The 22,709-nt window shown below is 43.3% G+C and overlaps 2 protein-coding genes across 3 annotated transcripts in view; one reads left to right on the plus strand and one right to left on the minus strand.

The window, feature by feature from the left end:
- The window catches only part of atp5pd (ATP synthase peripheral stalk subunit d), a 414,254-nt gene that overhangs the window by 13,628 nt on the left and 377,917 nt on the right, over window positions 1–22,709 (minus strand). Inside the window, exon 1 of one of the 2 annotated variants that reach the window (XM_069929343.1) lies at window positions 117–221. The exons of the other annotated variant lie outside the window; for it this stretch is intronic. The gene's annotated coding sequence lies outside the window, so the exon portion shown is untranslated. Of the gene's footprint in view, window positions 1–116; window positions 222–22,709 lie in introns of those variants that run through there. 2 annotated transcript variants of the gene reach the window in all.
- Window positions 158–15,497, plus strand: LOC138759239 (BTB/POZ domain-containing protein KCTD2-like). Its single transcript, XM_069929342.1, has 6 exons — window positions 158–445; window positions 8,726–8,834; window positions 10,896–10,987; window positions 12,873–12,968; window positions 14,494–14,619; window positions 14,890–15,497. Exons 1-6 carry the CDS (start codon window positions 173–175, stop codon window positions 14,917–14,919), a joined length of 726 nt encoding a protein of 241 aa, XP_069785443.1. The 5' UTR covers window positions 158–172; the 3' UTR covers window positions 14,920–15,497.

Consider the following 22,709-nt stretch of genomic DNA (forward strand, 5'->3'; position numbering starts at 1 on the left):
GTGTGAGCAGGCGCCAACGCTGGACCTGGATGCAGAGCCTCACGGCTCCGTCACCTCATACCGGCGAGGCCAGGACTCCGGGTAAATGGGCCACATTTAACACCGACTATTCTCACCTCTCTCTCCGGCTACTCGTCAGAGACCGACTCCTGGCTCCACCAAGGGCGCAAAGATGGCGCCCCGGAAGCGGAAATACGTCGGCCTTCCGGCTCCGCGCACTGTTTCCGGAAATGGCGGCGTGATGGCGGAGCGGCAGAGTGCGGGAGTGGCGTCTGCAGCGGCGGGCGCCAACTCCCTCGGGCACAGCGACAAGCCCGTCAACAAGTGGGTGCGGCTGAACGTGGGCGGCACCTACTTCATCAGCACCAAACAGACCCTGTGCCGCGACCCCAAGTCCTTCCTGTGCCGCCTGTGCCAGGAGGACCCGGACCTGGACTCGGACAAGGTAAGGTGGCAGGGCCTGGGGCCCGGCGCGGGCACCGCTCGTCTCGGCCGTCGCCATGGAGATGAACCATCGCGCCCGTCTCCATAGTGATTAGTCTCCTCGTCTGGGCCACGCTGAGCTCCCAGGCCATGTCTCTCAACAGTGTCTGGAAGGCCCAGTGACCGCCCTCACCTGGACGTCTCCATGGTGAGCGACAATCCCAGCCAGCCCCAGTAATTGGTGGACTCGCCCCAGGGAAGGAGGGAAGAGGTACAGGTCAGAGTTATTATCACATACAACCCTGAGATTCTTTTTCCTGCAGCCAGGCAGAATTACCACTTAATGGTCGTGCAAACAAAGAACTGTAAACAGGTAATGAATGTAAACAAGCTGACTGTGCAATAGAGAGAGAAAATAAAAAGGAAAATCAATAAAGTGATTGAGCTTGTCATTGAGGGGGTCTGGTGGTGGAGGGGGAGCAGCTGTTCCTGAGCCTGGTGGCGCGAGTCTTATGGCACCCATGCCTCTTTCCTGACGGCAGCAGCGAGAGCAGAGCGTGTGCTGGGTGACAAGGGTCTTTGATGATCGCTCCTGCTCTCCGACGGTGGCGTTCCCTGTAGATGTTCTCGATAGCTGGACGGGCTTTGCCTGTGATGTTCCACTATCTTTTGGAGTTCTTTACGCTCTGGTGTCCCCATGCCAGACCGTGATGCAGCCGGTCAGCACACTGTACCTCTGTAGGAATTTGCCCAGGTTTCTGGTGTCGTACCAAACCTCCGGAAACACCTGAGGAAGTAAAGGCACTGACGTGCTTTCTTCATGATGCTATTGGTGTGTTGGGTCTAGGAAAGATCCTCTGAGATAGTGACTCTTTTTCAAACTTTTTATTGGTTTTTGAGAAAATAATATCAAATTCATAAATACATATGATATAAAGTTCAGGTAAATGTAAATTAAAATTAGAGATAGTAAACAATGGTAAACAAGATACAAGTGATCCATGTTGTCAATTAAAAAAAAAGAAAAGAAAAAAAACTATATCTAATCTAGTTTCTAACCCCAACCTATTATCTTTGAGTGATTACAATCAGAACCAGGCATCAATTAGTAATTTAAATATTTCATAAAATGAAAAGCAAAAATAATTGATCTATAAATTTTGAAAATATTTGAAAAAGATCCCCAAAGAGAAAAAAAATGTAATATTCATTTTAGTAATTGAGCACCTAATTTTCTCTAGAGGGATGCCATTAAATCCATTTACCATTGTGTATGCATGGGAGGGACAACATCTTTCCACCGCAGCAAAATGAGCCTCTAGCAATCAGGGAAGCAAAAGCAACCATATGGGATTAAGATTGATATAGTGTCTCTCAAGAACTTAAATTTGTCACCCTCTCCGCCTTTGATTCCCTCTGGTTTTCCTTTCCTGGTCAATAATCAGCTCCTTAGTTTTGGTGACATTGAGTGCAAGGTTGTTGTTGGTGCACTATTCAGCCAAGTTTTCAATCTCCCTCCTGTATGCTGGCTCATCACGTATCTTTAAACAACTTCACTACTGTGGTATCGTCAGCAAATTCGTACAAGATTCGCACCACCAGGTTTAGGAACAACTGCTCCCCCTCCACCATCAGACTCCTCAACAACAAACTCAATCAGGGACTCATTTAAGGGCTCTTACTTTTGCAATTTGTTGATTTTTTTTTTCTCTCTGTATTGCAAGTTAGTTTGTTAACATTTCTTTATTTGTGTACAGTTTTTTTTTTCCACACTGCCTGGCTCACAGGAAAAAGAATATCAGGGTAAAACACGAAAGTCTGCAGACACCGTGATTGAAGTAAAAACAATTCTGGAGAAACTCAGCAGGTTAAACAGTGTCCTTTATATAGCAAAGATAAAAATATATAACCAACGTTTCGGCCTTGAGCCCTTCAGCAAGGTATGGAAAAATGTTGGTGGATGTTTGAACAAAATGGGTGGGAGGGAGGGGAAGAGCATGGCAGGAGATAATAGGTGGAGGAGGGAGGGCACAGCAGCAAGCAGGGGGAGGAGGAATGCTGGGTGAATAGAGAGGGAAGGGGGTAGAGAGCTAAGGAAAAGAAGACAGGGGAAGAGAAGGGAGGGGAAAGGAGAGCAGGTTAGCAGAAATTGGAGAAGTCATAGTTAATGCTAGCCAGCTGTAGAGAGTGCCCAGAGAGTTAATGCCATCCGGCAGGAGAGAACCCAGACAGAAACTCAGGGTTGAATATGATGTCATGTATGTTCTCTGACAATAAAGCTGAAATCTGATGAATGGTTGACCTGCTAAGCCTGTTGTCATTGTGATTAATGTGGTGATTCATTTCTTTTGCAACAGAGTAGTTGGAAGGATTTGGGTCAGGCAGCATCCACGGAGAGAATCAGCCAATGTTTCCAGCTGGGCTTCATCATCAGAGCTGTTATGAATGGGACAAAAGGTTTTCACAGGGAAGGCCTCCATTTATTGTCTGTCCCAAAGCGCCCTTGAGAAGCTGGTGGAGGGCTGTTGCCTTCTTGTACTGGTGAAGGAGCTCCAACACTGCTATTTGGGAGGGGGTTTGACCCAGCAGCGACGACCAGAGATGTACTTCCAAATCACAATGGATGCCACTTGGGGCATCGTCGTGTTCTTGCTGCCTAAATCATAGGGGTCTGGAGTTTGGAAAGGACTATCGCTGGTGCTTCAGTGAGTTGCTCGGGTATATCTTGTAGATAGTATTCACTCCAGTCACGTTGTGTTTGGAACAGCTTACCAATCAAGCAGGCTGATTTTATACTGTATAATGCCACGTGGGTATTCCTGGACTCCATCACTCCAGCCATTTCAGGGTGATCCCTTGTTGGCTGCTGGTGAGACACAAAAATCACCTGCTGCAGGTTCTCAACCTGAAACATTGGCTATCTCTCCCTTCTCCAATGCTGCTTAACCTGCTGACTTCATCCAGCAATATGTTGTCCCCCTAGTTTCCAGCATCTACTGCCTCTGGTGTCTCCAGCAAACTTCTGATCTGCACCTGTACCTGTTGTGCTTTTGGGATTGTCCCAGTTAAATTTCTCATCAGTAGTGACTCTTAAGGCAGTGATGGCATGACTACGGTTCATGTCATAGTTCATTAGAGTGGATCCTTGCACTTAACAGATAAGTCTTAACATCTTACTGCATGCAAGGATAGAATGGACTTCATCATCGGAGCTGTTATGAATGGGACAAAGGTTGTGGAATTAGGATGGAGGCAAAGTCATTGATGTGGCAGATGAAGGGGCTGTTTCTAAAATAGTCCTGCAGCAACATCCTGAACCTGAGATCATTGGTCTCCTTGAACTATAACTGTTTCATTTTGTGACTAAATTTTCCTGGCGACTTCAGTTTCACAAGGACCACTTTGATGTCACTCTTTCATTCAATTAAATATACTTTGTAATCTTAGCTGATTTTTGTTGAGTTTTTTTTTTCAAAGTGCCTGCTCAGCTGCAACAAGTAAGAATTTTGGTACACTCAACAATGTACATAGCAATAAATTCATTATTATTAAATTGTCCCTTCAGGTCAGTTATTCTCACATCACCTCTTGAAGTCATCTGTTTGACCAAAAGGTCCAGATTTTGAAGCGGTCACTTGTATCACTCCAGTCATCAACAACCCATCTTTTCACCTCAGTGATTAATACCAGCCCATCTCCGGGATGCCATCTGCCTGTCTCAGCATTGGTTATTCAACCTTCCTTGTCAATGATCAACAGATCTGCCCTTCACCCTGATTATTGAAGATCTCTGCCTTGCCATTTAAGTTACTGAGTGCTCGGGCCATTGACCCAAGCATGTAAGAGTTCAAATCCCACAGGACAGCTTGGAGAATTTGAATTCAGAGGAAGAAATATGCCTTGCCTTACGCACTCTGCTCTGTGTTTGAGCGCAGACTCACCGGTATGGGTGGTTCTTAACTGCATGTTCGGATCAATCAGGAATGGCCTGGTGTTACCAATGACATCTACGCCAATTGAATCGGTACTTTTTAAATATTCCTCCTTTGATCCAGACCATGAGATTATTAATAATACCCATTTTTCTGATGATTAGTAATTCTGCCTCATAGGTGATAGGAACATGCTGGTGGGTCAGTGTTCACAACATCTATCTCTGACGATCGGTGATCTCACACTTCTCGATCAGTGACCAATAATCATGCCTATTACACAGGTGATCAATGATACCTTTCATTCCCATAATCGTAAATCAACTTGTTTGTCTCTGTGATGGATATTTCTAATCCACATCAACTCCATTTTCCATACCTCAATGAAGGGCTCTAGCCCGAAACATTGGTTATGTATTTTTACCTTCGCTGTATAAAGTACACCGTTGAGTGTCGCCAGCATTTTGTGTTTTTACTTCAACCATGGTCTCTGCAGAGTTTACTCTGAAATCTCTTCGAGGGATGCCTACCCTGAAGAAGTTCACCTTTGCTCTCCAGAGTTTCGTGGGATTCTCTCTTACTGATCATCTCCTGCCTTTGTGACCACCCTTCCCCCATCCAACTCTTTTGTTCAGATGCCTCCCGCCATGTTTTCATACCTCGGTGAAGGGTTCGAGCCTGAAATGTCGGTAATGTATTTTTACCTTTGTTATATAAAGGACTCTGTCAGCTCACCCGTCGGAGTGCTACTGGTAACATGTAACCCAGTACTACCTGTCGCACGGTTAGGTGGTTGGTGACTAAACCGGCTCCCCTACCAGACTTGTCTAGTATGGAGAGTGCGTAGGTACCCTGCAGGATGAAAACAAGACATGACAAAGGGTGATCGATCACTCTCGTAGGGTCAACGGCCACCTAGCAAACATGCGTCATGAAGTGCGGAAAGGACATTCCTTGCATCGAAGCTTGGTCTGTGGCCATTCACTGCCACAGCACTTCCCCCACCCCCCCCCCCCCCCACCCCCACCCCCAGCCGACTTGGAACTCAACATGCTACTGGATCCAGGGAGGGGATGTTGAGAGGGTGGATCTGTACCTGTGCAAACCCCAACTCACCTGAAACTATTCACGCACACGCTGCTCCTTTCTGAGGAGTGGGGTTTCCTCATATCAAACCCCAGAAACTGACTGAAAGAAGCCATCATCATCATCCCATGGGATGGACGGCCAGAAGATTATGAAGGACACTGTTTGACCTGCTGAGTTTCTCCAGCCTTGTGTTTTTACTTCAGTCTCGGTGTTTGCAGACTTTCGTGTTTTACTTCTACCAACTCCATGGTGATGAGTATTCCCATTCCTCACTATGGTCCTGAGGGATTTCACCTATATAATTAATAATGCAGACCACCTATGATCTTGTATGACTTTGTGGTTATGATCAATCCCTCCCAAATTCAGGTGAGCCAAATGGTCGACACAGTTGGCATAGCAGTTAACACAACGCTGTAACAGTGCCAGCAACCGAGACCGGGGTTCAAATCCTGTGCTGTCTGTAAGGAGTTTTTATGTTCTCCCAACGTCTGTGTGGATTTTTCCTGGAGCCTCTAGTTTCCTCTCACTGTTCAAGCTAATTGGGTGTAATTGGACGACACAGGCTCATGTAACCGTGCTGTATGTCTAAATTTAAAAAGTAAATATAGGCTGTTAATAATGTTGACTTGATAACCACTGCAATTAAGAACCTCATCTAATTGCTAAATGATGATGTGAGGAAAACCCTTCAGAAATGATAACGTTGTTCCAAAGTCACCTGCTCCTCTCAAGTACGCTTTGATAATCACATATCATGTGTCAAGCTGCTCTTATGGTGTCTGAGGGCATGATATTTTCTGTCGGGATTGTCTCATTCGGACCAATGTTATTTTTGCCTCTGGTTAAGAATGAGGGAGAGCTGCTAGAAGCAAATGACTCAATTGCAAAGCAATGAGAGTGATTGGCTTGGGTGCTGTCGATGTGGAATTTGCACATTCTCCCGGTGTCTCGTGGGCTTTCTCCAGGGGCTCTGGTTTCGTTCCACATCCCAAAGACACGGGTTAGTCGGTAAGTTGCCTGTAGTCTGTAGAAATGGTAGAATTCTGCGAAGAGATGACAAGAATGTGGGAGGGATTAGTGCAAATGGGTGTTGATGGTTAGCACAGGCTGGGTGGCCAAGGGCCTGTTTCCTCCTTGTATCTTTTTTTAGGCATATAGCATGGTAACAGGCCTTTCTGGCCCATGAGCCTGTGCCTCACAAAGACCAATTAAGCTACATATGTTTTTCAGTATTGGGAGAAAGCGGAGTACCCAGAGAAAACCCATGCAGACACAGAGAAAGCGTACAAACTCGTTACAGACGGTGGCGGAATCAAACCCCGGTCCCTAGCGCTGTAATAGTGCTCCGCTAACTGCCGTGTTGCCCTCTTTTTGACTGAAAGACTCAAGTTTAGAACGAAGAACTGTAACTTGCATGGAATTGCATTTTGCACGAATTGCAGGGAAAGGAAGAAATAACATTAAATAATGTATTTGGGATTGTCTGCACCACTTGCTCATCTTTCATTTATTCTGAAGTGTTTCCTTGGCAGAACTCTGTTTAAGTTATTGATTTAATATTCAGATGGTAAATTTAAATAAATTTGGTTTTTAAAAAAAAACTGGATGTTAGCATTGGTGACTGTGAAGTTGCTGGATTGCTCCGAACCAAACATCACTTTCATTAACATGACAGTTGCTATCCTCCAGCAACTCCAGAATCTGTAGAATTTTAGATGGAGTTCACTGTCTGTTAATACGCATCTTTTAAAACTGGATGTACATCATTGGGTCCTGGAGAATTACTGGCTTTCTGTCTCGCACAACTTCTAACCAGTTAACTTTTTTTAACTAATATTTGTCTCTTTCTGTTCCTCATTCTCACTGAACACTTGGTTCTCGGAGAAATAAATCACTGCACTTTTCCATTCTATGGCACTAGTACATTTTTAATGTCACGTAAGAAATGTGAAATGCCCGAGAAAGGAGCTGTACTCAACATCAAACTTGTGCTGTCCCTGCCCTGACCACCTTTGGGAAATGCAGAGAATTTTGCTGCATGACTAACTCACTCACACCCTGGGATTGTTTGATAGGACTATGTCGAGGGAGATTTACCTAAAATCTAACCTATGCTGTCCCTGCCCCTGGAGTTTTTATTCAACTTCACATTATATCTATCCATATGGTTCTCTCTGGGCTTCAAATTGGAAATCTCAGCAGAGACAGGATGGGCACAAGGAAGAGCTTCATTGTTACGGGCTGCGGGATCGTCTGTATCGGACCCATGCTTTTGAGCTTTGGGAGTATTATAGAAGGAACTTGACTCTGTAGTTTCCTGGTTTGGAATGCTTCAAGGCCTTTACCCAATGACCAGTCTTGAGCCACAGCCTCCACCCAAAAAATTGGCACTATCTTCTCACCCCCACACCAGCAGTTTATTTTATGCTTTTGTATGACAATGGGTTCCTAAAAAGCAATGAGTTGCACTCTTCCGCCTTCCAATTCCCTGCCCCTTTAGGGAAAATAGAACTGACCATCTGCTCACCAAAGCAATAATATAGTCTGATGCAGCTGGCACACTGACCTGTACTTGTCAGTACTGGGTACCATGTTACAGTGACAGTCCTGCACTCTGCGCTTCTCTGGTGACACGTTTCTTGTCTTGCCCTCTTTTTGATTATTTTATTTATAAATTTTAAATCACAGTAATAGTTACATTACATTCAATTCCAGAATTTCAAAAAATTAGCACATGTATAATCCCACCCATCTCCCCTCCTCCAACCTCTAAGAAAAAAGGAAAAGAAGAAAGATAAAAGGAAAAACCAGAGGATGCCAAGAAAATAAATCATTTATACCATTGAGTCTGTATTGGAGGTTACCAAGAAGTGAGGTCTTCAGAGATTCTATTAAAGATGCAAACCCATATTTTGTAAATATGGTCGCCATATTTCCCAAAAGACGTGATATTTATCACGCAGATTATAAATAATCTTTAATGGTATATAGCTGTGAAGTTCTGCGTGCCATCTTTCCATACCTGTATCTATTTCTGACATCCACGATATTTCAATACATTTCCTAGAAACTGCTAAAGCAATTAGCACAAATTCTGTTTGATACATATTACTTGCCCTGTCAAGGAGGAACCTTTCATCAGTTTGTATTGAGACTTGTGTTTTTCCATATTTAAAGTTTTCTCATTCACCACATTCCATATTCAAGACTGAGCCAGGGATTCTGTGAGCCACTTTCACGTTGTCATTGATTTTGTGTTGTGCCTCTCTGTTTTGCAGGATGAAACTGGTGCCTATCTCATCGACAGAGACCCAAGTTACTTTGGGCCAATCCTCAACTATCTTCGACATGGCAAACTGATCATTAACAAGGACTTGGCGGAGGAGGGTGAGAACTGGATACCTGATGAATGTTGATGGGGGTTGGCTGGAGAGTACCTCAGAAACTGAAAGCACTCAAGTGGATATTACATTACACTTAATTGACCAGCATGGATTTTTTAGTTCTAGATGGGCTGTAACATCAAGATAACAGAGACTGAATTAAAAATGTAAGATCCCAGTCCGTTTGGATGTGTGAAATTGTACTAGTTTTCAGTGATGAAGTTGCTCTTACTTTGGAATCTTAACAAGTACCAGTGTTAAGTTTGTAGCCACCACGGTACTTTTGACATGCAAACACTTGTATTACAGACCTGTGGATCAATGGCAAACATGCACAGAACAAGATCGATCAAATAAATAATCAAAGTAGAACAAACTAAATGCTCAGCAGCAGGCAGTATCTTGAGAGGGAGAGAGAAGCTGTTAACGTTTTGTCTCAATGGCCTTTCATCGGGAGGCAGGAAGTTAAAAATGAAACAAGTTTGAAGTTGCAGAGATCACAAAGGCAATGTCTAAAATAGGATGGAGATCATGAGAGACTGAATGGCCCAAGCTGGCAGCGAGAGTGGTGAAGGCCTGTTGATCACTGCTGCACAGTTTGGTTGAAGTGTAAATAGAAGGATGGTTGGGGGGGGGGGGGGTGCGGGGGGGAGCTGGACCCATGAATTGCAAAGCACTGCCAATTACTGAAAGTCTGTGAAGAAATGCTGGAAGTACTCACGAGACAGTGTTTGTTGGGGGAAGGGGGAAGAATAATGGAGGTCCAAAGGTTGAGCAGATCTGGGAATTTCTGAATCGCTGAAATTATGGATAATTTGGAATGGTTAAATTCAGTGTGGAGGTTTGGGGCTGCAACGTTGGGCTCCATTGGAAGAGTCTAGGAGGCCAAAGGCAGACAAATCAGTAAGTCGGAGTGGGATGTCTGCATTTAATTTGTTGTGGCCCCTGATAAAACTGGCCCATTGTGGTGGTAAAATACTACCGCAAATAGATTCATTACAATCCAAAGACCCAAAACATCACTGCAAGAATTCTTCAGGGCAATAGCCAAGGCCCAACTATCTTCAATATCAATGGCCTTCTATGCATTATAAGGTTAGAAGTGTGGGCCTTGGTTAATGATCGTGCGATGTTCAATTCCAATCACAACTCCTCAGTGAATGAAATAGCCTGTGTCTGCACGCAGCCCATCTGAAACAGCATCCATCCATGGGTTCACAATGGCAGGTGGCAGAAATTATCTTGCTACTCAATCCTGGATTCTGAAAAAATACAATAATCATGTAACTGAAGAGTTGATCTCTGCCAAAGTGGAAATGCCTCTCCCATCATGTAGAGCCCAGATGAGACCTGGTTAAGAATATTATTTATGGATCTGGTCTCCCTTTTGCACCAAGAGTCCTGAGTTCTTTGCTTATTTTAAAGTCCACTTTATGACTATTATTGTGAAGGCCTGATGAGGAGTTTGTCCCCAAAGTGTGGACAACTAGCCAGCTGAGCAGAGGAAGTATGGCCTGAATGCCAGGAGAATGTACATGTTGGATCCCTTGAGCCAGGAGTGCTTTCTGCTCTTTTTTCTTGCCAGCTTTCAATACTTCTTCAGTTGAGTTAAATAAATGGAAATATAATGACACAGGAAAAATGTGCTATAAAATTTCAGTCAACATGTTTTTGACTTTGCATTTATCACACGTGCATGATGCTGCCAGACCCAATTTACGGTTCTTCCATCAGGAAGTCAATTGCATTGGAAATAATCCGTTAATCCACACTTCAAATAGACAAGACGATTTAAAAAGAATAAGATCCTTTAAGAACTGATCTGCTTGGTTCAAGGGAAGGATTTCCAAAGTCATAATAGCTTGAGAGTTTCCAGCATTCTACTTAGGACAGCTTTGCAAAGTGTGATGTTTAGCCATGAAAATGTGAGAAAGCTTATAAAGGGTTGGAACTGGGACCAACTGCTAAACTGGTAGGGTTCTTCTTTGAGGTAGTGCTGAGTGGTCACTGGCCAAATATTCTAATAGACCAACTGCTTCCTAACCAGTCTTGTGTTTTTATTCAGGGGTGCTGGAAGAGGCAGAGTTCTATAACATTGCCTTACTTGTCCGATTGGTGAAAGAACGTATTCGGGACTTGGAGAATAGGACTTCACAGGTGAGGCAAACTTCACTGGTCATATATTTAATTGGAAGCCACCCTAGTAACAGTTGATCAGCTTGGTTGAAGGGATAGATTTGTTTCTATCACAGAACAGTTTCCATCAACTCTGTGAGAAACAATTCCCACTTAAACTACTCCCAGGAAAAATCCAAAGAATGGAATTGCCTGAGTAGATCATGTACTCGGGAATCTGAGTCAATGATATTGGGATAAGTTTGGGGATGGAAATCCCAAAAATTATTGCATTAAAATATTTTAAAAGCTCTGCATGTCCTTGTAAATGTATCAAAATAAGGCCAGATATTCGGGGTGAAATTTACAATACACCTATTCAGAAGTCTGCTTGCACTATGCCAAACCCCTGTCCTGAATTATTGAAAGGTACCAACTCTAACAGTAAAACAAATAAAAAATTAAAAACTATCCCCTGATGAGCAGAGCTGCACCTTGTACCCCAGGTTTCTCACCCTCCCCTTGATGAGAAAACGATTCTGTTTAACAATCAACTGTATGTAGCACGTAGAAGGACTGTTGTGAATAGGTTCTTTGTTAGCTCATTTTTTTTCTCCTGGATTGTTCACAAAGCCTTTCTGCCAACCTGCAAGGCGCCTGAAGAGTCCAGTGCAACAGCCTCCACTTTCTTTGCTATAGTCTAAACGTACTCCAGAAACCAAACACCACTCAGACCAAGGCGATATATATACTTACCACTTCACACATTCATTCCTGCCACACCAGCCCAATGTGGTGCAATGTACACTACCTGTAACTGGGAGCAGCTTGCCATGGCTTCTGGAGCCACCTCCATATTCTCTGACCCCTGCCACCTTGGGAAACATTGATTGCAGATGAATGAGAATACCAACTCCACATTCCTCTCCAAAGCACCCATCCTCTAGCTCTTCTTTCACATTCAAGTAGTTACAATGTTAGAACTATAATAGCCATGTAGGCTCTGGTAATGCACAGCTCTTGGAGAAAATCTAAGGATGTGCAATAAGACTGGGATCCTTTGACAGAGCCTGTTTTTTTTTTAAGTACCCATATTGAATTGAGATTGGTGTGACACAGTCCAGATAGCTCCCACTTTGTGCATTGGTAACACTGGAAAATGAGGATTTTGCTTCCTGAACACCTTTGGGTGCATTTTATAGAATTTGGGCTGCTGATCATAAAAATCACTTTAAAAAAAATTTTTTCTATCGTGTACCATTTTTTAGATATAACCTATTTTTGTGATTTCCTGTCAAGTTTTAATTCTACTAGAATATTACTCACAAAACAAGCCATTTTGATCAGGCCTGGCCATCCACTCAGTGCAGATGCTTTGCAAATATTGTCTTGAGGTACATGCAGACACCCTATAAAAGCAGTTCACATATACAGATGTTGTGCATTACATTGATATAGACTGAACACATGTTGATACACATGTTCTTCAGGTAATAGCATCGTGAGGGTACTTAACAACAGGATTTATTGTCTTCAGAAAGATTCAGCACAGCAGAAATGTCTCATTAATGTCGCAACAGTTGTTGTGCAACATGTGCAGTCAACCAGAGCTTGGCTCAGCATCATTATGTGATAAATTCAATAAAAATTGATTTAATGTTTCTCCAACATGATGCAGCAAATCTGAAATTACCTTAGTGTTTAGTGTGAAGTGATCTCTCATAATCCCCGATTTATTTTCAGGAAGCAAACCTTTTGAAAAATATTTGTTGTCCAGTGTAATTGGTCACATCCCATCTCATTGTAAGGTCTGATGTATAAAGTTAACCGCTGTGGTGATGAAGATCACCCTCATTATTTGTAGCTGTTTTAGGTCTAATAAGGATCACTATGAAATGGTGTTTCTGGTATCACGTATGCTCCACAGGGTCCTGTGAAACACGTTTACCGTGTCCTACAGTGTCAGGAGGAGGAACTCACGCAGATGGTTTCTACAATGTCGGATGGATGGAAGTTTGAGCAGGTAGCACCTCTGTTTTCAGTCATAAGGATCTGTAATACAAGTCCAGAGTTGAGAGAGTATGGTGAAGGTAATTAAATTATTTAAACTGAGGAAATTCTAAGGATTATAAACAGTCTTAAAAATAATGAACAAACCGTAACAAAGAGACACAAACATAAACACAGGCGTGATCGGCTGACAGTCAGAATGAGCTCTTCGATAAAGAGTTTGTGCATGTTTGAATACCAGGAAGATGCCGGAAGGTGAAGATTTAACAGATTCAAGAGGAAGTGAAGTTTTTCTTGTGTTGAAGGAGGTGGGTCAAGGTGATAGTGATAGTTATTTGGTTTGAATGGTGCAGCCTTTTGGAGAATGGGATGATCTGTGTTACGTTGGGCGGGAACTGATCGTCAGCATTGATGCAGGGCCACTCATAGCCCCTGTACCCAGGATTCTCATTGACCTTTAATACTCCGAACCTAACTTGGCTTTGTGGGAAAGCGCTCACTATAATATTACCAAGACATGAATGGTGGGAGGAAACATGGATTACTTGTGAAGAATATTTCTCCAAGAAGTTGCTCCATGAAGGAAAGGTTTATAAGAAAATGCACGTTCATACCAAGACGTGTGACATTAATTGGAGAAAATTGTCATTGGTAACATTATCTAGTGTGAATTGACCTGTATATCATATGCTTACTGATTTCATATTGCATGGATAAAATCCATTCATTGCAACATATTGTAGAACAGCCAGCACAATTCAGTCTCAGCCAGCAAAATAAACACCCCATTTACTGGGATCACAACTATTTCCATATCCTCCTTCAGAAATTCTGTGTTTACAACCGGAGTCCTCAGTCGTCACTGTGAACAAGGACATATTCAGAAAGAAGCATTTCTGAAGGGACTATGGTTGACCAGAAGATTCTCTATTTTGCAGTCTTTTGGGGGCTTTTTGGCAATCCTGCAGTATATTTCATAGCTCCCCAACATGACTTGCTGTCATATTAGTTGCTTGAGGCTTTGCAATACAAACAACCTTTGTGGGAGTCTTGAGTCATAAGTTTGATTAAACATCTCTGCTAAAAGACAACATGTTTGACAACTGAATGTTGGTTGCCCTTTATTTATTTAGACATAGAGCATGATAACAGGCCATTTCAACCCATGAGATCCTGCCACCCAGTTATACAAATCAACCCCTAGTACTTTTCAGTCAGAGGAAACCCGAGCCCCCAGGGAAAACCCAAAGACACAGGGAGAATGTAGAAACTCCTTACAGACAGCGTGGGATTTGAACCCGAGTCATGATCGCTGGCGCGGTAACAGCATTGCACTAACCACGCCGCGATTGTGTTCAGATCTCTGGATTTTGAGAGATAAAGTAGATATTTCAGCTGCTCTGTATAGTGATCTCCACCGTTTGCTTTTGGGTTGTACAGTATTTGATTAAATTCTGGAAGGCTCTGAGGTTTGTATGATTTATCTGAGGCCACTACGTGTGTGCTGTTATTAATTAAATTCCGGTTCTGTGCCTCAGCTCATCAGCATCGGGTCCTCATACAACTATGGCAGTGAAGATCAGGCTGAATTTCTCTGCGTGGTCTCCAGGGAGTTGAATAACTCAACTAATGGAATTGTCATTGAGCCAAGTGAAAAAGCCAAGGTAACATATTGACTGGCCCTTTGCCTCTTGTTTTCTCTCAGCTGTTTTCTGTATTTATGACAAGATGGGCTAACTTCTAGTCATTAAGTCATGTCTGTTTGAGATATTTATTGTGTTGTGGATGAGATGAGGACCCAACGGTAAAGTCAGATGCAATCTGATATAAAAGGGATATTTAGATATATCAAAATAGCCCAGTTTGTTTCACGAGATGATATTTTCCTTCTCAAAAATTTCCTAATGGCCTTGTCTCCATTTCATTGGAAGCAGATCCTGCAAGAACGGGGCTCGAGGATGTGACCTTGTGGCTCGGAATTGCTGTTTACATTCCGTACCTCGAAGAGGAGTCTGTCTGCTGTGGGCACCAAGCCTTTGCCACCTTCTGAACTGGCCCCAACACTTTTCGCTCACGTGGGCCTCAAAGATTCGAGGGCTCGCTTAACTGAGAAATTAACCTCTCTGCCTTTCACCTGAAGCCTATGAGAGGCTCACGGCACTTCTCTCAAAAATTAATTGTTAAGGTTGCCAAATCTCCGTGTGTCATTGTTTGGTATATATATATATATATATATATATATATATATATATATTCAACCTAATGCATTTAATTGCCTTTAAGAGGCCTGTGACGTTGCTTGTTCCTCGGTCACTAGGAAGCAGAGCCACACTAATTTCAGTGCATGTGCTCATTGAGAGTTTTTTGTTCTTCCTATGGAGCAGATTTCTCCGGGGGAGGCAGGGTACAGTATTGTAATTATTGTGTAAACAAGTGAAATTCAGTCACTCGTGTTAATGTTATTTTTCCTCTTGCATTGGATCACTACTTTTATGACAATAATGTGATTATTAAACCACTCCATATTGTCATGAGGATTTCATTTCAGGGTCCTTTACATTCATTTCAAACTGCAAAATGCCAACATGTAGTTTCTGAACCCGAGTTTGCTAGAGAGACCAGAACATTAAGAATAATTCATGTTTACTGGAGAGTGAGTCATAAAGTACATAAGAATTCAGTATTCAGTCAGATTCTGTTCAGTCCTATACTTTGCCCACTTTCCTGCTCAATCCCGAGTTTGAGTCGCAAGGAGAGATTTCTGGCTATTTCCTCAATCGTGAACATGTTGCGGACAGTCCAGTTGTATAGTTACAGAACTTCACCCATTGTTGCTGTTATTATGTTTTACTAACCTGTTACAATATAACACAAGGTACAGCAATTGAGACTGTACATTAATCATTGTATAACTTGCAGCTCTGCAATGGGGAGTATACATTTTTACCTGTGTAACATCGGGTACAGCACTGGGATTATAAATATCTATCACGGGAACACGGGGTATCATACTGATATGTATGTACACCAAATACCTTACCAACCTCTCTCAGCCACCATGCAACTCCATCTTCACACTAAACCAGTCATTTCCAATGGGGCCACAGCAGATTTAAGTAAAAGCCTTGTTTTCCATTCGCCTCGCATATGTAGTCGATCGGAGAGAAGTACAAAAAAAAACTAACTAAACTTGATTACTTTACTCGGAATGGGGCCCATAAACGTTGAACAGAACCCTGAGGGGCCATAGTCAAAAGAAGATTGAGAATGGCTGCTCTAAACTGTCTTCTTGCCTGGCTTAACTGAGAAATTAACCTCTCTGCCTTTCACCTGAAGCCTATGAGAGGCTCACGGCACTTCTCTCAAAAATTAATTGTTAAGGTTGCCAAATCTCCGTGTGTCATTGTTTGGTATGACACACCAACTATTGGCCAGAACAAAGTGGTATTTTATTTCTGAAATGAACTTCATTTCCCCAGCAACAACTCGATCCTCCATTCTTCTCTGACATCGCAAACTCAGCCAGACTGTTTCCAACCTTCATGCCATATTTAAGTATACATTTGTGCCATCATCAAGACAGATTACTTTTAAGACTGACATTACTAGTTGACACAACTGCCAGTTAAATTATCCACGGGTCAATTGCCTCCAGACTTAATTGTTAGAAAAACTACTAAAGCCCTCATGATCCTGGACATCCAAATATCTGCTGCTCAATCCATTGCCTTTGGAGGCATAGTGGTTCAGAAGAGCTGCTGCTTCACAGCTTCAGAAAACCAGAGATCAATCCTGACCTTCAGGGCCTTCCTCCCATGTACCAAAAATGTGGTGGATCAATCAGCTACGGTAAAGTATCCCATGTAGGTGGGTGGTTGGAAATTCACTGGAGGAGTTGATGGGTATGTGTGCAAGCGAAAGGATTGCCTCAAGTCTGAAATATCTCTTGTGTCACAGGAGAATCTGATCCCACTGATTTACCAGTTAAACAACAGCTAAATTAGAAGATCCTTTTTTTTTTAATATCCTTTCATGATCTATGTGCCTAATACCTGCCTCCCCACACTTACTGTCCCTGATAGTAATTGCTTCCATTCTGGCTGATGGGTCTTCAGCTGCTAAACCTGTCCACTTCTTTTAGTGACCCTCAAATCTGGGAACTGGAGTCAAAATTGGGAGAGCTGCTCATCAGGCAAGTCGGGTGGGCAGCCTGAATCATACCTTTCAGCCAACTTCACAGGCTCCCATGCTAGTTATGCCTTATTGAATTAAAATGCAGCCACAGAGATGGAGGCACAATGGTGTTCAGTCAGAGAGTATTTCCAGGTATCGCCTGAAGCCTCATCACAGCAGATCAAACGAGATGTTAATCTGAGATTGACCCTCAGATAATGAATCAGTGCACCTTCACATTGAACATCACTTGGAAGAAACAGGGCACAGAACAGACACATTGGGAAACTCAACTTCCATCGTGAGTACCTTGACAAGGTGATAGAATTCTGAAGGACAAGGGTATGTACCTATCATTGGAAGTGATCACCACAATCCTCGTGGAGGAAAAGTTCATCCTTCAAACTGAGGACACCATCAGCATGAGGACACCATCAGCATGAGGACACCATCCACTGTGGTCAAATAGGATCCACTTTTTAAAAAAGAAATAACACATGATATTCAGGACAACAAGCCACTACAAAGTATCATGCAGCTCTATGATTATAAAACAAGCAACTCTGGCTCAATGCAGTGTACAGAAGGTTCTGTTGTGAGCATGTCCACAGAACCTGGGAGAGCTACGCTGAGCTACATTCATGTCAGCAGTGAAAGCAGTAGGTGACATCGCGCGGCATCCCTCAGATGAATAGATCAGAGCTCTGTAGCCCTGTTACATACGGTTGTGAATGATGGAGGAGGAAGCAGCTCCAAGAATCTTCACCCTCAACATGGGCAACCCAGTGTAATGAGCAAAGACCGGCCATCTTCAGCCAGAAATGACAATAATTACAGTCAGTTGCATTAAATCATGTTTATCGTTGCATGGATCAGTTATTCAGGACACTGTTGAACTTTGCACCATTGCTCAATCTTCTCAATGCTGAGTGCATTTATGGAAAGAACAAGGGATAGCATAGAACACAGACCAGCACAGGAACAGGCCCTTTGGCCCATACGTCTGTGCCATACGAAAGCTCTGCTATTTACGCATGATCCATATCCCTCAAACCGCTTCATATCCATCAATCTACCACTACTCCTGGCAGCCCATTCCAGGCACCCACCACCCTGTGTAAAATATTTGGTCCACTCCTGTAAAATTTCCCCACTACCTTAAACACACGTCCTCCAGTGTGTGTCACTTTTACCCTGGGGAAAAGATTCTGACTTCTTCACCCAATCAATCCCCCTCGTGATTTTATAAACCTCATTTAGATCTTCCCTCAGCCTCCTGCACTTCAGAGAAAACAACTCAAGTTTGTTCAAACACCCCATTACTACTCCATCCAGGTAAACCTCCTCTACCCTTTCCAAAACCTCCACAGGGTTCCTGTAATGGGGTGACCAGAATTACACATGGTATTCCAAGTGCTGCCGAGCCAAAGTTTTCTACAGCTGTCACACGACCTCCTTACTTTCATTCTCAATGCCCCGCCCAATGAAGCCAAGTGTACCATATGCCTTCTTTACCACCTTGTCTACTTGTGTGGCCATTTCCAATGAGCTGTGGACCTGGACCCCTGATCCCTCTGCACGTCAAACCTTTTAAGAGCCCTGCCATTAATCGTATACATCCCCTCACATTTGACCGCACAAAGTGGAGCATCCTAGACTTGTCCTGATTAAATTCCATCTGCCATTGCCCATATCTGTAACTGATCTCTATCTTGTTGTCTTCTTTAATAACCCTCCGCACTATCCACAGCTCCACCCACCTACCTTTCCATCCGTCATTTATACCTTTACCACAAACGGGCCATGACACCGATCCCTGCAGAACACCACTGGTTGCAGGCCTCCAAGCCCAAACAGCACCCTTCCACCACTACCCTCTTGTCTCAACTGGGCCACCTAACTCCATAGAACCAGGATTCGAATCCTATGCTGTAGGGAGTTTGTACGTTCTCTCCGTGTCTGCATGGGTTTTCCCTGGGGGCTCAAGTTTCCTCCCACCCTTCAAAATGTACCGGGGGTTGTAGGTTAATTGGGTGTAAAATGGGCAGCCCAGGCTCGTGGGCCGAAAGGTCCTGTTACTGTGCAGTAAGTCTAAACTTAAATTTGAAAAAGTGGAGGTTCTTTCTGTTGAACATAACAACCCAAGCTCTGATGATGTTCAGAATTGATTTATTACAACAAATGGTGCACAAGACAGAAACGCATCAGGTAATTTAGAAATGTTAAGGTGCATTTCACCATCTGCACTTTCCACTATTCCTCCTATTCCTTTTTGTCCACTTGATATGCCAGACCGTGGCCAGCTACAGTCCCCTGGAGCAGGATACATAGCCACTATATACTGGCACTGTTCAGCTCTTTTCCAAGCTCACCGAGATTTCTTCTGTTCTATTTCCAGCAGCTGCCTCTCTCTTCGTTCCAGGACTTCTTGCAACTTCTTACCGTATTTCTGCTGCTCTTTAGCACGGATCTCTTCAATGTCTGGGAGGAAACTGCGCCTAATCAAGACAGAAAACACTGCTGAGTCTGGCCTAGTGATCGCCCTGTGCTGCTGGTGAGCCCAGGCTGCCTGAACCCTGAGGGGTGGGGTTTGGACCCAGGGGGCAGATCTCCTGAGAAGTAGACCAGGACCTCCTTTGAGCTGCTTCAATCAGTCTCCATCTGCCAATGCATTTGTTCCTACTCATCAGGATATCTGGGAAGGACGCGTCAAATGGTCAAAGATGTGGCACAGCGTTAATAAGGCACGAGACCAGTATAGTTGGTAGCTCTCCAGGTTATAGTATAGAATTAAAATGGGTTTGGGTGGTGCTCAGTAAGAAGCCCGAAGCTGCTCACAGTACTCTGTGTGGTCTGACCCAAGCCACAGAAAGCCTCAGCATTACATCCCTCCTATTCTACCCCTCTCCTTCCTTACCACCGACTCTACCTGTAAGTGAACCTTCAGGGAATCTTGCACGAGGACTCCCAAATCCCTCTGCACCTCTGATTTCTGAATCTTTGCCTGTTTAGAAAATAACTGACGCCTTTATTCCTTCCATCAAAGTGTATGATCAATTACTTCTACACTGTGTTTCATCTGCCCAAATCCTCACCCAATCTCCTAACCCAAGTCCTTCTGCCTCCTCAACATCGACCTATCTTTGCATCATCCATAAACCTGGCCACAAAGCCATCAGTTCCATCGTCCAAATCACTGACATACAATGTGAAAAGAAGATGTGCCAAGCAGAAAAGATCGCTTTTATTCCCTCTCCCCCCACCACCTCTGCCTCCTGGCAGTCAGCCAATTGTCTATCTTTCCCGTAATACCATGGACTCTTATCTCGCTCAGCAGCCTCATGTGTGGCGTGAGCTTGTCACAGACTTTGGAAAATTCAAGTAAACGTCCACTCTCTCTCCTTTCTCTGTCTTTCCTGTTATCTCCTCCAAAGAACTCCAATTAGAAATAAGGAAGTAACAAAAGGAATTAAATAGATATTTTGTATGTCTTTACCAAAACTTCCCAGAAATATTCAACCAAGGGTCAAGGGCAAATGAAGACGACAAATTAATATTAGAAAAGAAATGCCATTGAAGTCGATCAACTTAAAAAAAATTTTTGAAAGGAGTGGAAATCATCTTCTAAAATTTTGGATGTGATATCAAGACAGCTAGAAAACAAGTTGATGGGGCAGTTTATTGGATTATGTTCAATTGATCTAGACGACTGTCTGGAGGACAAAGTGCTGGATGGCTCAAAACTTCCTGCAGCTAAACGAAGGCAACCTGAGATCATCCTATTTGCCTCACCCCCAACTCCACCAAAATGATCTCCAATACCCTTGGTAACTTATCCACCCTCATTAAACCACACGTAAAATCCCTTGGTGTGATATTCAATTTCACCTCCAAATTTGACAAACAAGTCGATGCAGTAGTGAAAGAAAGCTGGCTTTTTCCAGCTCCACACTATCGCCAAATTCCAATCATTCCTGTCACTTAAAGACCTCGAGAAAGTTATCCACACCTTCATTTTCTCCCGTTTAGATTACTCCAACTCCCTTTACGTGGTAATTAATCAGTCATCATTATCCCACCTGCCTCTGTCACTGGTGCAGAATGTGACAGCAAGGCTCCTAACAGGAGCCAAGAAGAGGGACCACATCAGCCCTATTCTCACCTCCCTTCAGTGGTTGCCAGTACAGCTCAGGATAGATTTTCCAGTTTTCCAGTTTTTTTTTTTTTTTTTTTACTACAAAGCCATTAGTGGACTAGCCCCCTCCTACAACACCAATCTCCTTACACCCTACTCCAAGACTCCTCAGATCAGTCAATTTAGGACGCTTGGTTGCTCCGCACTCAAGTTGCAAACTCAGGGGAGACCGCGCGTTCCCTATTGCAGCCCCAAAACTATGGAACAACATTCCTCCCGCCATCAAATCAGCCCCTTCCTTTAACTCAGTGGTTGTCAACCTTTTCTTTCCACTCACGTACCACTTTAGGTATTGCCTATGCCATCGGTGCTCTGTGATTAGTAAGGGATTGCTTAAGGTGGGATGTGGGTAGAAAGAAAATGTTTGAAAATCGCTGTTTTAATCGTACCTCATTGACTTGTTATGTGCTCGGTTTCAGAACTCCAAAGGAAATGGGCCAATGACAATTTTTCTCAAGCAAAATATTTCCATAATAATTGGGTCGAGTAGTAATTCTCAACCTTCCCTTCCCATCACAGACCACCTTAAGCAATCCCTTACTAATCACAGAGCACCGATGGCATAGGGATTACTTAAAACGGTGTGTGAGTGGAAAGAAAAAGGTTGAGAACCACTGGGTTAACTCTTAAATCCAGGCTGAAGTTGTATTTTTATTCACAAGCATTTTGAGGTGATTGTTGATTGTTGTAACCATGTTGTAGGTAGAATTCTAAACCTCGGGGACCCGTTTTATACTGCACTTTAAATAGCTGTTTGTTAGAATATAATTTATGATTTGTACAGCACTTTGGTCAATGTGAGTTGTTTTAAATGTGTTGCATAAATAAACTAATCTATATTTAGTAGAGTGGGTGAGAGAAAAACCAGTGAGTATGACGTATTTCAATTTTCAAAAAACAGATAAAGTTCACACAAGTGCTTGCTGATTAAGGTAAGACCATCTCCGGTGATGTCAGTGAATTCTGCCTTGTGCTGCCAAAAAGTGAAATATCAATACTGTAGTTGGTTCACGACCAGAACCAGAATTGGGCTCAGGAAGACGAGGATGGGGGTACAGGAACACAAGTCAGGGCCAAGGTCTTAGAGCATGGACTGGAGATGGGGTTCATATTTGGGAATTCCAGTGTTACATCCTGCAGCCTCAGTGACGCTGCAAATGGTCTTCGTGGCATCAAGGTTTGTTCTCCACAGGACCCTGTGTCCCTCTCCCTCACAGATAATGGGGACTTACCACACTTCCAAGATTGCTCAAGATACTCAACAGGAACCGTGGGTGTGGAGGGGGCTTCTGGTTACAGACAAACTACGAATATTTGTTACCCATCTAGCAGAAATATTTTCGTCTTTATTTAATTAAATTTAGTATTACAGTTTTTTTTCCCAAA

The sequence above is a fragment of the Narcine bancroftii genome, chromosome 3 (assembly GCF_036971445.1).
Source record: "Narcine bancroftii isolate sNarBan1 chromosome 3, sNarBan1.hap1, whole genome shotgun sequence".
NCBI lineage: Eukaryota > Metazoa > Chordata > Chondrichthyes > Torpediniformes > Narcinidae > Narcine > Narcine bancroftii.